Below are 17,158 nucleotides of genomic sequence, written 5' to 3' on the forward strand. Positions count from 1 at the left end.
CATCAAAAGAGTTGTGTGTGTGACGTATGTGTGTGAGGGGGGGGTGGGGGTTAGCTCAGTCCTTGTGAGTTGACACATGACCTCACATTGCTTATGTTTTACAAAACAATATGTAAATAACAAACACAATATATTTAAAATCTTTCCATTAACAAATTTATGCATAATTTTACAATAAAAATGTTACTTTGTCAATTGCAGATATTTCTTTAAACAATGTTTTTTTCTTTCATATGGAATATTTTGTTTTAAAAATTATTCAATAAGATTTTTTGACACAGTAACATTTAAAAAATGTCTCCAATTTAACAGACTGGAACATTCAAATGACTTGCCTAAATAGATGAGTGAAGGGTGAAGGTGAAGAGGGCACACATTTTGTTTTTTCATGTTATGTTTGATGTTACAAATGTTACAACACTGTGCCAGCCATCCCCACTCCTCCTTAAACCTGACCTTTTATTTCCTGACAGTCTAAATCTGACCTTGTGAAGCGCTCAGCTTCCTCAGTGTGTTGCAGCAGAGTTAGTGGGATTTAGCAATTCTCATTTGACCTTTGAAAACATTTATGATGGAAAGATGGAAAATCTGCTCACCACTAACTTTGGAAGATACAGTGTGAATTATGCATATACGGTTAGTCAGAATACAGGTCTTTTTTCTGCCTCATGGTTAGCTACGCCTCTTTCTCAAATCCTTCAAATGTGAGTTAGGGTGAATTATGCCTTAAATTAGTGGACTATCAGGGTGTGCTTGATTATCTGTAAATGTATATGGATATGTGATGTGACCTCATTCAAGGAGGATGTTAATCACTATAAATGCTTTTGCTTTTCTCAGTACTGAATATGAAGTATTTCTCTGTTAGACTTTGCATTTATCCTCAGTTTGACTTGTGCACTAACTGCAGAATGCTGTGCCGTATTATGCTGTTTTAAGTCTTTGTAAGATAAATAAAGACTCTCCATAACCAGTCCTTACGGAAAAGTTAAAGTTGTTGCAAGGCTATGATTCATGAAATCTTTGATCATCTGAGGCTGTGTAGTGAAAGTCTAAAAAGCTTCTTTGACTGTAAAAAGTGAAACTGAACTGGATTTTCCTCACTTAATGAAAGTACTAAGAGTTTGACTAGCATGAAAACATTGCTACAGTTTAAAAACATACCATTCATTTCAAAGTCTATATGGTCCATATATAGAAACACACACTTTCTAAGCTACTTCTCCCTCAGGGGTGCTGGAGCCTATCCCAGCTGTCATCGTGGAGGAAGGCAGGATACACCCTGGACAGTTTGCCAGTCCATCGTAGGGCATATATAGAGACTGAGCTGTGAAAATAACCCATTTTTAATTTGTTTTTTGTGATGTCATAAGTCAACACATTTGCATGTATCTGCCTATTCAGTCTACAGCAGTTAAAGGAATGTTTCAGCCTGGACTGCTTTTTAAGTGAGGCGCTATTAGGGCTGGGTGATAAAATGATAACAATAAGTATCACAATATAACTTTCCTCGATAGATCTATAAGAAATGTTTGATAGATATAATACGATATAATCGATATAATACACCATTTGCCGACTTCCACATTCTAGTGACAGCTGTGGTGGCATTTTCTACTACAACAAAAGCAACACTACTACAGGGTTGCCAGGAGAGGGCGCACTTCAAAGTTTTTCAACATGATTAGAGAGGGAGGGGGCGATGAGTTAAAAAAAAAAAAAGGGTTGCCAAATACACTTTAGGAACGTCTAAAACATGGAGTTATACATTCCCTGTTTGAGTGGAGCGACCGGCGATCTATTCTCCTGTGACCAAGTGTGAGTGACGGGATGAGTGGCGTGTCTGTAGCTACTGTCCTACAGTGAACTCACCTCTTTCCTAACATACTTACAGGCTTTAGCAACATTAAATCACGTCTGCTTCACACAACTAAAGCGCTGTTACAGCGCTCAGTCATATTTTAGTATTAGTGCATTCCCAAGTACTTTTCCAGCTGATAAAAACAGCCAACCAGACACTTTCTCCCACTGTCCCATGACAGATTTGTGAAATGTTCCACTGTTTGGCGAGTGTTTGTCATGTTCTGTTTAAAACAGCAATCAACCACCCAGGAGCAAAAAAAAAACTCGGAAGCAACACAAAACACGAAAACAGCACATTTTGGATTCATTATTTTTGTGATGCTGTGCCAACCAACTCATTTACATATATAACAAAAATTGCCTGGTAAAATATAAGGGGTAAATAGATTTTGGAAAATGTTCATGGAAAAATGTATTACAACTGTTTTGGGGGACGTAAGGTTAAAAATATTATGAGTGAATCTCAAAGGGAAAAAAATACTACACAAGACATGGATCCTACATGTCACACTACATCCAACTGATTGGGTTAGATGTGAGTGCAAAAAAACACTGCAATTAGTTAATTAGTTAGTCCCTCTATGTTTTTTAACTTAAACTGCTGCATTTCTAGCATATCGCTGTTGTCGGAAGAAAACCTTGTATCTCCAAAATGATAACTTTAGAGGAGAAGGAAGAAAACTTCTGTTCTATAATGTAAGTCAATGGAACCAGAATTTATTCCAAGCCATTTTGGGCCATTTCTTTTGGCCCATTCATCATGAAATTTACACACAATGTAAAGGGTAACAAGCATTTTCAAATTATGTCAAAAACTGAAAAACAACAAAAATGGTGATACAAGGTTTTCTTCCAACAACAGCAATATGCTTTATTATTATGGGCAGTAATGTGGACGTGTTTCCCTGTACTTTGGAAAACAAACAGAAAGCTCGTTGACTAAAAAACACCTTTTTAAGAGAAGCCGTATGGCAGTTTCTGTATTCCATCAGTGAGTATTTATGCAGTTCATGCATTTTTATAGGACATGTTAATGGTCTCTTCAAAAGTAAAGGTATTTCTTAATCATACTGTAAATCTATATAATTGGTTCTTTCAGAAATATGACTAGTTCTCCAGAGGGAAGAGTTTATCACCAGTGTAGTGATGTGGGAGTTTACACAGGCTCCTGCCTGATCATGCAACAATAGCAGAACGCTGAAGTGTTGTTCAAAAGTTGAATAAAGCTTCATAAAAACTGTTTTAACAAGATACCCTCTTACATGTGCCTTTTGCAAAATCCTGTGCTGTTATAGTGTGATAATTGTAGTCATATTTTACTGTGTCGTCATGCATTTTAAACATTTATTGCACAGTTTCTATTATGTGTTCAACGTGTTAAACTTATTGTCCATGACAATCAATGATGCAATACAGATGCCAAGCATTCCTGCAAACCACTTCAAAAAGATCAAAACAAGCTGTTGCATTAAATCTTTGTAAGTAAATTTCATTTTTATAGTGTTGTTGTGCAGTCATTCTTAATTGGGCTTTTCATCCAAGCTGCTGTCAACTTATGCAACTGAAAGCAGATTCTCTTGGGGTCCTCACACTACAGAGCTGGTTGGTGGTTAACACTTGTCTTCTCCCCTGAGCTCTCCCCAATGCAGGTTGGTAGTCTGTGCTCGGGCAACTCCCCTTCATCTTTTACCCCCAACCCTCTACCCCCACTCTCCCCACCCTCGGTCAACTTCCTGCCGGCTTCGCTTCGCGCCACTGCGCCAGCAGCCCGACGGCAAAGGGGACCTCTCACCTGCACGCAGCGCCCCCCCCCAGGCAGACTACCAACCTGCATCGGGGACATGGGCGGCCACTGCTGAGGGTGAGTGCTTTCATGCCCAGCTGCCAGTAGACAAGCCAAGCGCTTCACCAACCCAGACACAAAGTGATAGTTTGGCGGAAATACGCAATTTGCACAATTTTCCCTGTAGCCCAAATGTAGGCGATTATCTAAGTTTAGTGTCCGAAGTTTGTTTCTTTAGTTTTGCTTTGGAGCTTTAGTTGCTAACATGCAATGTAAACAAGTAAACATCAACTTTTGCCTTAAACCATGTTATTCCAAATAGACTTACTTGGGGGAAAAATTAAATCTAACCATAACCCACGTTTTATGATTGATCTATTTTTACAGTCTTTAGAATTAAAAAAAAAAAAAAAAACACAAAATGCACTTTAAAATTCTCTGTAGGGGATGTTTTAACTTATTCTTAATTAGAAAGTCAACAAAACATGTATTTTGACCAGGGGTGCCCAAAGTATGCTACAGATGCAGCAGTTCAAGGAATATCAGCCTCTGAAAAACTCATTTAGGAAAAGTAAGCGTACTTCAAATCTCTGCTTCATTGAGAGCTTCACACAAATGTGCAGAATATCTAGTGAAGCTCTTGAACTCATTCACATCATTATGGAACTATGAACAGAATATCTTGAACAATTAGTTTCTTTGAAGTTGTTCCTGGAAGACTACTATTCAGATCTTAGGCAGATAGTCTTCTATATAAATGTTAAGATGCTGTATAAATGTTAAAAATGGGAAAGATAAATCTATCCCATTAAACCATAGTCTTCAGTCTTCAGTTCCTTCCTCTTATAACAACATAACCTACTTAGTTTTTCTTAATAGGTTTCTAAAAGTAGGAGCAGAAGTTTTACCTGCATGTTGCTGTTTGCATTCTTAATTCAGTTTTTCATGTATGTCCACATCTCAAACTGTAGACCTCTTGACTTTCAGTTTTAGCTATTAAGTCATGTGAAACTCCTCTTTGTTGACCTTGGCTCTGTGCTGCATGTATTTGCAGTGTACTACCGGAAAAAGAACCACCTGCATGCAGTGCGAGTGCGTCTGCAGAGCCCTGAATACAAGTTGAGCAAGATTCGCTCCTCCACCATCATGACAGACTACAACCCAAACTACTGCTTCGCTGGCAAGGTGGCTTCCTTGAGTGAACTGAAGGAGGTTCCACGCAAGAACATCACTCTGCTCAGGTGATCCTGCTCTGTGTGACAGTTTAACACAGGATGCAGGCCTTCATACACTACAGGCAATAAACTTGGAAGCAACACTAGCTTTGTGAAAATAAACATGAAAAATTAAAAAAAAATTGAAGACATACAGTTGTGTGCAAGAGTTTAGGTGCCCCTGGTCAAATGAATGTTTTATTGATTTCTGCACATTTTAATGCACAATTACCGTTTGTTTGCTGAATTTAACATACTGGAACAAAAAGTAATGGCCTGTGTTTTTCAATATGTTATATTCAGTAAATAAATAGAAATTGTAGTCTAAAATCTATAGAAAAAATGCCATATTTAAGTTGGATTCCTGCAGAGGATGTGTTAACTTAATTTCACATATAAAATAAACTGTTATATGATTGTGACAGTAAGTAATAATGGATAATAGACAATATAACCTTATTTTACATTTAGTTTGACAACATTTGACTAATTGTCTGCAGCAATAGTATACCACTAAATATTTCTCCTTTTGTTTTGTCCTATGATGGTTCTGCAGTATTAATGCAGCTCTAATCATATTCACCTGATTGTCATGTTCAGATCCTCCTGAAAGCTTGATTAACCCCTAAACTGTAAGGATCCAGCAGGTCTAGCCTGCCCTTCCTCACATTCGCAACTATGTAACTTGCATATTAATTTCATGGTCATTACTGAATAACTCAGAATAACTAAGTAATAAGCCTTAAGATTACATCTGAATAATAAGTACAGTACAACTGGATAAACAAATTGGGAGAGTTTGTTAAGAATCAGAAATAGCTCAGTGTAAGGGACTGTGAAGGCTATTGAAAGTAAGACTAAGAGTATGTTACTTCAACAAACTGAATATTTTGGAAAACGTGAAGGTCAGTATATTTTGTTACTTGATGGCAAATTGAATTAATTGTAAATATTTTTTGACAAAAAAATATTGCTAGCTTACATACTGTTGGTCTGAATTTTACACTATATGTCCAAAGGTGTATCCATTGCTGACTCTTGTGTTCAACTGAATTGTGTCGCACACCCAGTCTGTACGATCTCGGTGAAAATCACTACACCACAGGTCCAAGAAAGCATAACTGACTTCACTCTCTTTGTGTGGGAAGAACGAGCGTCCCTCTCCCCCTCACTGAGCGAGATGCTAGCCAACATAGGTGTCTGTTAGCAGAATTGGCAGTTAATGTTCTCCTCCAAATGCAGCGAGTTGTCTAATAATGTTGCATTTGCAGAAAATGTGGTGACTGGCTTTACGTGTCTTAGACGAAGCTTGTGCTAGCACTCACCCTCCCAACTTGGTAGCATTGTGTGGCCTCACTAATGCTCTTGTGGCTGAATGCAATCAAATCCTTACACCTTATGTTCCAACATATAGTGTAGCCTCTCCAGAAGAATCAAGGTTGTTACTGCAGCAAAAGGGGGAAGAAACTCCTTATTAAAACCTATTAATGCTCTTGATTTCAGAAGAAATACTGGATAAGCAGGTGTCTGCAAACTGTTGGACATGCAGTATATATCTAGGTTAATAAGTTCAAACCATTTGTTCAGTAAAACATTCAGCAAGTCTGAGATCACTAATACGGTGCTGGACATAATGCTGCATGCTTTCTACGTCATTTTCAGAACGTTGTGCTATGTGTGTTGTATCTACCAGCTGATAGATCTTCAGGAATTAATGTGTGGGGTTGATTTGATTGTAGGGCTTTGGGGCATGGTGCTTTTGGAGAAGTGTATGAAGGCCAGGTTCTGGGAATGAATGGAGAAAACACTGCCATGCAGGTCGCCATAAAGGTCAGTATCACTCTAAGAATTGTTTGTGCTTATAGTGTGGTCTGCCTTTCGACAGCTCTTAATTACTTCTGTTTTCCGTTCCCCTGCCTGTTTGATAGACTCTCCCGGAAATCTGTTCTGAACAAGACGAGATGGATTTCCTCATGGAGGCACTGATTATGAGGTGCGTTTGCCACACACACACACACACACACACACACACACACAAAGCTTTTGTGGTTGTACATGTGCAAGACAGGCAGTGAAGGAGGGAGTTGAGTCCATCCTTAGCCAGAACAACCTGAGGGGATGAAATGTCTTGTTTTCTTTGCATGTTTGTTTTGGTTACATGCTTCACAGATGTTCCTTGTTATTGAGGTCCATTTAATGCATCCTCTTCACTCAAACAGCAGCTGCTCTTCCATTTCAACAGTGTAGACAGTTATGATGCTCACTACAGTATAGCTTACTGATGTCACCACAGTCTCCTAAAAGGGCTCTTGATGTAAGCAAAGACTGGACGTGGTCAGTTAATTGCATGAAACCTTTACCTCCTTTTCTTTGTACTCTGAAAAAAACATACCAAACCATCAATTGTAAGGATGTAAGAGAATGTATCTTCTGAAGATGTACGTGACTCATCTACTATTGTCATCAGTATAATGCTGATTTTACATTTGAGATAAACATTTGGTTACACAGGTACAGCTAGATGTTTAGGTTTCAAATTCCAAATCACCATTATATTGATGATGGTTTGATGTAGTAAGTAGATCATACACATCCTTCACTGGGTTTTGGCTGACTTCACCTTTAAAACCTTTTTAGCGCACTTGTAATATATCAGGTTCATCTGCTCAGGGAAGGAATGTGAAGTACAACTGATGTTACAAAATGCATGCAATTACACACTTTGACCAGACAGGTCCCCAAAGTCCCCAAAACGTACATAGGGTAGCTTAAAAAACAACTTTTTTTAACCAGTTTTAAATACCATTAAAAATAAAAAACATGTATAAAAACTGTCTACATGTTGATGTTCACTGTATGTAAAATTATCGTACAGCCTCACTTGGTGATAGACTGAGAATTCCTGTCACAAAGCAGTGCAAAACTTCTTCACTTCTTCTTCACAGTGCAAAACTTCTTCACTTCTTCTTCACAGTGCAAAACTTCTTCACTTCTTCTTCACAGTGCAAAACTTCTTCACTTCTTCTTCACAGTGCAAAACTTCTTTACTTCTTCTGCTGTGAAAATGCTCTGCCCTAATATAAGCACCTCAACTTGTGTATTTTTTAATCATATAGTAATGAACTTCCATCAGCCACACACATCACAAAATACCAGTGTTAAGTGTTAAATCTCTACTTTGTAGGTGCTGTTTTTTATCCACTATTAATAATACTTATGTCTGTTAGCGCTCCAAAGGCACTTGCAATGTTATGTTAGCATCACACAGCTCTGCCTAGATGCTGACATTTGAAGTGTTTAACAGCTACATATTTTTTGCTTTGTATGATGCAGTTTTACACAGAAACATGAACAGTAAACATTTCTTCTTAAAGCTTACTCTGAATAGTGCTCGATTAGCACAGTAGCATATATGTTATTTGAGCTCTTACATTTTTGGTTATTTTGAAAAAATGAATTCTGTTCCAGGACACTGAAATTATAAAATATTATTATGTCTCCTGTAGTATTAACTGCTTTTTTAATCAAATCAAAGTGCTTGTATGTAAATAACAGGCTTGATTGGTTCAGATTACCCTCAGTGCAAGGGCAGCTGTTTGGGAAATGTGCACTGTTAGTGACATCAACAGTTTAGACACTATGCAATGCAACTCAATAACTAAGATGCTTAGGTTCTGTTTCTGAATTGATGTCTGTGTACCTTGGATTGCAGATAAGCACAGCTATTCATTAACTGCTTTTTTTACTAAATCAAGCCACTGATTGAGTGCCCTGGAATTTTGCTGAGGTGGCAGCTTTAGTCTCTGGAGGGAGCATGACGTGAGCTTGAAATCAGAGCAGCTCTGCATTTCTAAAATCTGTGATTTTTTTGCAGAGATGCAGTGACAGTATTAAACAGTGTCCATGATAACATTAGCACATGTTGTGTGGTTTCTGGCAATCACCTTTGACAGTTCATCAATGACTCCTTAAAATTGGTGACGAGATTTTCATATCGATTTCCCCCCTAATAGTAATAGTACAAAATTACTTATTACTTGTAAAACTGTACCATGCTTTTAAATTCAATTAAGTCTCTTGACGTGACTCTTTTGTGTACATTTGCAGTAAATTTAATCATCAGAACATAGTGCGCTGTATTGGAGTCAGTCTGCAGATCCTGCCCCGGTTTATTCTTCTGGAGCTCATGACTGGAGGAGACTTGAAGAGCTTTTTGAGACACAACCGTCCCAAAATTGTGAGTGACTCTAGTGTGTGTATTGCATATTTATTGTATGTCTGTCTGTATACAAACACACTTTGCAAAGACAGAGGCCACACGTATTAAAATTCCTGTTAAGTAGTTCATTTTTCAGGAGATGTTTCTGAGGAAATTAGAAACAAGGTAATTCATAATTAAATAGATTACTTGATTGTGAGAAGCAAAGAATGCAACCAACTTCTGAGACTGAATTTTGGAGGTGTAGAAAAATATCCCTGCAGAGTTTTGCACAGTATTATGAGTTTATCCCCTAGAAGTCACAGATATCACTGGCGATAACATGGTGTAATAGAATATTAATTATTTGTCACTATAATTCGAGATATTTTATAAAGATTACAGTCTAAAAAGTTGTTGCTGTTTATACAGGCTTGTTTTGTGGGAAGACTGACTCCATATTGTTGGTACAGAATATAACTTGAATGTTAATGTAACTCATTACGTAACAGACTATGTAATCTATGTAATTGTGCTGTTATGGATTACATTTAAATACTAAAGCAAACCGACTGCAGACTTCGAAGATTTAAACCAGTATTTGTGTGAGTGTGTTGTGTCAGTGGGATTATAAGTCTGACAGTGTGTTAAACTAATCTGACTGCTCCACAGAGCCAAGCCTCATCCCTAACTATGCTGGAGCTGCTGCACATGGCCAGAGACATTGCCTTTGGCTGTCAGTATCTAGAAGAAAACCACTTCATTCACAGGTACTTAACACACTGCTGAAATGCCACAGCGGCATTTGTAAACTCTGAATAATGGCACAAGTGCAGTTCCCACTATGAATGTAAGTGCCAGATTCATAGTACAACACAGCATTGCATTAATTCAGGTTTATCTTCTTGAGCTGTGTGAATCGACTCAGACTGTTTGTTCAAGCTGGCTGGAGATTAGAGAATCAAACATGGGTAAACTATAATGTTTAATTTTCCTTTGTAGAGACATCGCTGCACGGAACTGCCTGCTGACTTGTCCCGGTCCAGAGAGAGTGGCCAAAATTGGAGATTTCGGAATGGCTCGAGACATATACAGGTGTTTATTACTGTCTGTTCTGTTTCATCATTTGCTGTACAGGATTGACACATGTTTCTTCTTTTCAGGTTCAGAGATCTACATGCAATATATATATACATGTAATCATTGTTAATTATCTATAACTTTTGTTAATTCAAATATTAACACTTTTCTGAGCACATAAACACAAACTACACAAATAAATAGATTTTGAAAATGTGTCTTGGGTGCCTAAGACTTTCGCAAAGTACTGTATTCTCAGAAACAAATGCAATATACTAGTCTAGCTAGCGATCCAAAGCAGTAGAGCTTATTTAGACTACTGGGCGATTACTACTCTTGCTATCAAATTAGGGCTCTAAAAAACAGATCAAAACAGAGGCTAACAGTCCATACTTCTGACTATATCAGGAGGGCTTGATGGGTTCTGTCATTTAAACCTGCCAGATAGGAACAGGAGACTCAAAAAAGAAAAAGAAAGTGACAAAACCAAACACTTCGAATTCTGTACTATACGTACCAACTGTAGAATATAAAACTAATAGTGTACTATTTTGACATACTCTTAGTGATATATGGATTTGGACATAACCTGTATCCTAAGATTACCCCAGCAACTATATCTTACTACAAAACGTTGTTGGCACAAGATGGCACTTGCTTACTACTGGCTACTAGCTTCATAAAGAAAAGCTTGTTTTTAGTCCGTGACAAAATCTGCAAAAGAGTGTTTGGTTTCATAAAGTCTCGATTATTCCATTGCCTCAAATATGTAGGAACATCTGAATCGAATTTTACTAACTATATCGATCCATAACTGATCTGTAGGGCCAGTTACTACAGAAAAGGTGGTCGTGCGATGCTGCCAGTCAAATGGATGCCTCCCGAAGCCTTCCTGGAGGGCATCTTCACCTGCAAGACTGATACTTGGTAATAGTCATTTTGTGATTGTTTTTTATTTTTATGCATTCATTTATTTTTCTAGATTGTGGATAGATTTTATTTGAAGTGTTTTAATGCTATTTATGCTGTTTAAATTCATACTATGCACTGAAAACTATTACATTTAATTTACTAGATTCAAAAATGTACATCATTTCCACACAAGGAACATACACCATGTGGCCGCTTACCCAACATTTCTTCTAAAAACAAGGGAATTAATAGGGAGTCTGATATTGGATGATTAGTTCTGGTTCACAAACGCCATTCCAACTCATCCCGAAGGTACTCAATGGTGCTCCATCATAGCCCACAGCACAGGACAGAGTCATGATTGGGCATGATGTGCTGCTGCCTCACAGCATCCCATTCTACTGGAAGTGCTTTTATTTGGATATTATATTTTGTTGATGTAATATCTTATTCATATGAAAAGTCCATTCCAATTTGAATCGAGTCAAATAAATATATTATTTTCTTTATTTTCTGGATGGTAACTTGTGCTCCATGGTGACAAAACAAGCTTGTATATTATTGTGTGTGATTTGTCTCCCTCTGTAGGTCATTTGGGGTACTGCTATGGGAAATTTTCTCCCTGGGCTATATGCCTTACCCCTGTAAGACTAACCAGGAGGTGCTGGAGTTTGTGACAAGTGGAGGACGCATGGATCCTCCAAAGAGTTGCCCGGGCCCTGTGTGAGTAGCAGCATTCAGATGTATTTAACAAACAGTGTCTGTGTAGATGCTGTCGCAAGTTACTGTCCATAATTTCCTGATTGAGGCCTAAAAGTACAGCTTGCTATCACATGAGGCAATCCATTGTTGTTCCTTGTAGTTTAGCTGAATACTCAGTATGATGCACTAAAACAAAAGTTTTATATCTTTTTATATCCTGGCTTTGGTGCTTATTGAGCAACATTGTTATTGTCTTAGGTATCGGATCATGACGCAGTGTTGGCAACACTGCCCAGAACATCGACCAAATTTCTCCACTATTTTAGAGAGGATCAATTACTGCACTCAGGTATACATTGTTTTATTCTTGTGGAGTTTAAGCTTAAATTGATAGTCTGGGCAAAAGACAAATGTAAACATTTTTCACTTTACCCCAAATCTTTTCCTCCTTGTCTGTTGATGTGGTCCAGGACCCTGATGTCATCAACACACCTCTCCCAGTGGAGTATGGGCCAGCTGTGGAGGAAGAGGGCAGCACTGTGATTCGTCCAGAAGGCTCTGGCAGTATGACCCCTCTTCTGGTAACCCATTCTATGTCACAAGATGCGTCTCTGCAGCCCTGCATCTCTGCCCCACTCCCTCAGGTCCACAAACCCTGCTTGCTGCTACAACGACCCGCTCAAATGACTCAGGAGGTAGCCACCTACTGTGAAGCTTTAGAGCCATGTTTGGCTGAACCAGTTCCAGCACCAGGAACCTGCTCTGGCTCCTGGCTACAGGTTCCAGAGCACCGGCCATGCTCAAGATCCAGCTCCTCCTCAGGCAGCCAGAAACTGAAGAACAAAACCAAGAACCTGTGGAACCCAACCTATGGTTCCTGGGTTCTGGAGAGCTTTGGACGGGGAAAGACAGCCCTGTCCCACACCCAGTCCATGCCTCTGTCCTGTACCTCCACTGGCTTGTCTGTGTCTACCTCTACCTCAGAGCACAACGACTCTGGAACAGAAGCTAATACTTCCCCATGCTCAAACACACCTCCTGCACCCTCTCAGAACACCTCCAGTCCTTCAGGACCTTCGAGTCTTGCTTTGCGGAAAGGGCCAGCCGGGGCTGCAGGGGGCCCCCTCACTGCAGTCATGGACCTGGCCAAGCTCCAGAGCTTCCCTTGTGGTAATGTAAATTATGCCTATGACGAGCAGAGCTATGAGGCAGAGAGTTTGCCCTTAGTAGTTGCCAGGTCTCCAGAACCTAGCACTAGCTCTGCAGCTAGTTCCTCACTAGCTGCACTAGGCCTGGCTTCCTCCTCCGTTAATCACAAACCACCAGTCAAGCGTCATGCCAGCTATGGACATGAAGATGTCAGGAGGCATACAAAGCCAGAGAAACCCACGCGTGACAGAGACTCAGGCTTCTCGCTATCTGAAGACCTTAGCGTTACCCCTGTGTAGCATTTCCAAAGTCTTGCACTTAACTAAAGCACCGCAGTATCCTGAAAACCCCCAACACCTCATTTTGTTCGGGTTGCCCAACGAATCAGCAGACGTTTTTTGTGTAATCATTTTGTATATGGTACAATGCAATTTTCCATGACTGAGACTTATTGCCCAGTATTTGCTGGAAGCAAAAGCTACTTACTGGTGAAGAAAAGACAAATGGCATTGCTCTTGTAGAGACGAAGGACATTATGAAAGAGGCCGTGCCCTATTTTCTAGGTCCTACTGGCTCATGGTTTCTATGGGAACATGCACAAAGCTATAAGGAAGCCCTTGGCTCCTACACCCATTTACACTGGATTCTCATCTGCAGTCAACACTGTGAAAAGACGTCTGTTCACTTTAAGGTACCACACACAATTCTGCCATCTTTTGATGTACCAGCATTAGATATAGAGCAAACAGACAAAGATCTCTTTGAGAAGACCTTCTGAAGAGCTGTTAAGTAGTCCTTGTAAAGAGGAATCAAGAGAAATACAGCCAGTTTCAAGCTGGCTTTGAAATTCTCAAGAGCGGTTTTGTAAATGCCCAAAACCTTATTATTGAAAGTCTATGAACGTGTTGGAGTACGTATAGCAGTTTTGCAGTTGAATGTACCTCTCCTGAAAAGCAGTGAAATTACTGGAAAAAAGGTAAAAATGGCAAAAAAAAATCTGAAAGGGGAACTTCACTGATTTAGCAAAATGACAATCATTCAGTGCTTTAGTTCAATGTAAAATGTGCCTTTCTAGAGAAATTTACCAAATCAGAATTGTTCGCCATTGTGGTACTAGGAACCAAACGTCTGACACTAATTGGCACTAAGAGCTACATCCCATTAAGTTATTACACAAAATGTTTATAAATACGTTGCTTGATCCCTGAGGCATTGTGTTGTGATAGATTTGTTATAAAACTGATCTAAAATGTATTTTTAATATAAACTATTACTCCAGGATCATTTCCGTGTTTCCTCTCAAAACCACATTCTCGACTGAGATCAGTGCTCACAAGCTAACATGCGTTTGTAGTTACTAGCCTGTAGCTACAGTTGTTCAACACAACTGACGCCAGTGTTGTATCCGATTCAGTTCCCTGTCAAATTCACGTCCCTTTGACAAAACAGAACCTCGGGCGTGGATTCACTGAACAGATAACAACACTAAGCAACACTGGAACTACAGTGAGCGAAAAGGCAGCTGTATTAACCCAGTCAGCCACGAACAGTTAAAAAGTATTTATCAGTACAATTTTTTGCTGTTTACTCAATTTGAAAATAGTGTTTATTGCAGAATTTCAATTATGCCGTGCTATCTTGAGTAAATACATATATTGGGGATTGGATGAAAACACACAACTGTTTTTTGAACCTTTTCGCTTTCCGTTGTTCTAGTGTTGCTTGGCTTTGTTTTCTGTCCCATGAATGCGCGCGTCCAAAGACCTGATTTATCAAAGGGAACATGAATTTGAAGGGGAATTGAATTGGACATGACACCGGCAGCAGCCTTTGTTTACAGTTTATTTTTAGTTTTCTTACTTATTTTTAGAAGATGGTAAAGTGTGTGGAGGACTTTGATGAGGTGTTTCCAAAATTTCGTAGAGCCAACTTGATTTGAACCAGAATACACAAATGACTTGCAGCGGCTTGAAGAAGGGAGGGCGAACAAGGGAGAGAGAGACTGAATCCGTCGGCGCTGAAGCAGAAAGAAATTGACGGTGCCAAAAACAAACTACTTGCTACTCTGCTCACCAGTTTATGGGCTAGGCCCGCAAAATGCAGCTGTGATCTATCGCAGCTCCTCTGATGAGTAACGTTACTCACATAAGCACTGAGGTTTCCTGACACGATGTGACGTAACGGCGCTAACCCCAAAAAGTACTGGGTACTATTTTTTACTTTTGTAAGTGAAAAATAGTACCCAAAAAGATATTTTTCCGAATTTAGCACTATTTTACCATTATCAGTGTGACATATAAAACCTTATAAGACATAAGTTCTGTGGTCATTTTAGATAGCAGATAAAATAGTGATATTTGTAGTGCAGACAATGGCGAACAATTTTGACTCAGTAGGTTTCTCTAGAAAGGCACATTTCAAACCAAACCACTCTGAATGACTTTGTTTAAACATAATCTAAACAGTTGAAAGATTAAGTAATTGTTCCCCTTTAAATAGTTGTTCCAGTGCCATGAAGGCATTTTTGATCTTGGAGAAAGAGAACTACTTTGGGAAATGTGCTGACCTGATACTAACTCTTTGTTCAAGCTTATAATAGCAGGTTGATTGTAACAAGTGTCATACTGAAAAATAGTGCCAAAACAACAATAATTTGGATTGCGTTCTGTGTTTTGTTCTTCTGTTTTGTCTGGTTTTAATTTTGGAAGGCAATACTTAGGCAAACATGATGTGGTGCCTCAATGTGTGAGGTGTGTGAGTGGATTAAATGCTGAGGTTACTGTAAGGACTTGCTGCATGTTTGAGTATGTGAGGTGTGTGACATTGTTGTACGGGATTGTTGTGGCCGCTTTTTAGGGTGGAATATATGAACATAGTGAGTGGTGTGTGGTGTTTTCTGTAGTACAATACTTATATATATGTTACAATATATATATGTTTTTTCCCTTTCTTTTTCACAAAATACCTAACAAGCCTGTGAGGTGTAGTGTGGAAATTATTTATCACACTATCATACTTTTTGAGAAACCTGGAGAAGCACATAAGAAAACTGATAAATCCTCATTTTTGTTCTTACACTTGGGCTGTACGCCATTTTAGTGTACTATCAAACATTGACCTGAATCTTAAGTAATTAAATAGCAAATTAAATTTATTACACTGTACTGATATGATGATAAATCAGATCAAGATTAATGTACAATTACTGCAATAAGATCAAATTTTTCTGACATCCCTTACAAAAAAATTCCACTTAGAATGCTTAAGTTTACATATTCTTGAAATGCACCTGCAAAATGAACAATTTGTTGGTTATGGTCAGGGATTGCTGGTATGCCATGTCTATAGAAGCTCAAGGAAGTGATCAGAGAATGTGAACGTAAAGCTTATTAGATTTGTTGATACTGCTTTGTGTTTTACAGTTTGAACTGCCATTTAACGTTTACTTTCATGTTAAAGAGTGTAATCTCAAACTATATACTGAAACTTGTAGCTCTTGTTTCCATTGTTTTATACTTGCAAAGAAATGTTTTCTTGCTTTGTGTTCATGTTGTTTCTTCTTTACTTTGCAGATACATGTTCATCTTTACTGGGTTGATGCATAGTCTTAGTTTCTCTTAACCAGGAAAATGAATACTAGAATTAGAAATCAATATTGATTTTACTCTGGACTAACAATTATAATATGTAGCTGTATATTATTTAATCTCATATGTACTCAGTTTGTTTTATTATTTGATTATTGTGACTTTATCACTGCCAATGGTCTGCAGAAAACCTACAGTTTGTGGAGGGAATCTGCAGTATCTTCAATAACCACAAGAGGGCAAAATGGATGTTTTTGGAAGGTTTGCTGGCATCTGGGGAAATGCTATTTCACAGGAGGATGCTGTCTGGGAGTAATTCTAGACCTGAAATAAAAGCTGTTTTTGTTTTTATTAAAAGTTCTGATTCTGACAGTGACTGATAGTGTAGTGTGCCTGATTTAGACACCTGATTTACACCTGACATTTAGACATTTATAAGGTAAAGCTATAAAGTATAAAAGGAAGAAATTATGCTTATTTTTCAGAGGTTCCTTAAAACATTAACCATTACTGCCATTTCTTTTTTACATTTGAATATTATTCTACAAATAACTGCTTTTCCAAAAGTGTCTGTCTGCCTGTCAGTTGATCTATTACTGTCTAGTTATAACTTTGTCTATCCATCTGTATCTGTCTATCAGCCTGTTTATCTATCTATCTATCTATCTAT

General features: G+C 38.5%; 1 protein-coding gene across 1 annotated transcript in view; it reads left to right on the top strand.

Annotated features, from left to right (window-relative positions):
• ltk (leukocyte receptor tyrosine kinase) overlaps nucleotides 1–16,864 on the top strand; it is a 124,733-nt gene extending 107,869 nt beyond the window's left edge. Inside the window, exons 20-29 of the mRNA XM_017713450.2 lie at nucleotides 4,701–4,887; nucleotides 6,600–6,690; nucleotides 6,789–6,853; nucleotides 8,968–9,097; nucleotides 9,731–9,828; nucleotides 10,061–10,153; nucleotides 10,964–11,065; nucleotides 11,639–11,773; nucleotides 12,011–12,101; nucleotides 12,223–16,864. Of these exons, the coding sequence (XP_017568939.1) occupies nucleotides 4,701–4,887; nucleotides 6,600–6,690; nucleotides 6,789–6,853; nucleotides 8,968–9,097; nucleotides 9,731–9,828; nucleotides 10,061–10,153; nucleotides 10,964–11,065; nucleotides 11,639–11,773; nucleotides 12,011–12,101; nucleotides 12,223–13,200 (1,970 nt within the window). The 3' untranslated portion in view covers nucleotides 13,201–16,864. The remainder of the gene's footprint in view (nucleotides 1–4,700; nucleotides 4,888–6,599; nucleotides 6,691–6,788; nucleotides 6,854–8,967; nucleotides 9,098–9,730; nucleotides 9,829–10,060; nucleotides 10,154–10,963; nucleotides 11,066–11,638; nucleotides 11,774–12,010; nucleotides 12,102–12,222) is intronic.
• The last annotated feature ends 294 nt before the right edge of the window (nucleotides 16,865–17,158 follow it).

This window comes from Pygocentrus nattereri, chromosome 10 (assembly GCF_015220715.1).
Source record: "Pygocentrus nattereri isolate fPygNat1 chromosome 10, fPygNat1.pri, whole genome shotgun sequence".
Taxonomy (NCBI): domain Eukaryota; kingdom Metazoa; phylum Chordata; class Actinopteri; order Characiformes; family Serrasalmidae; genus Pygocentrus; species Pygocentrus nattereri.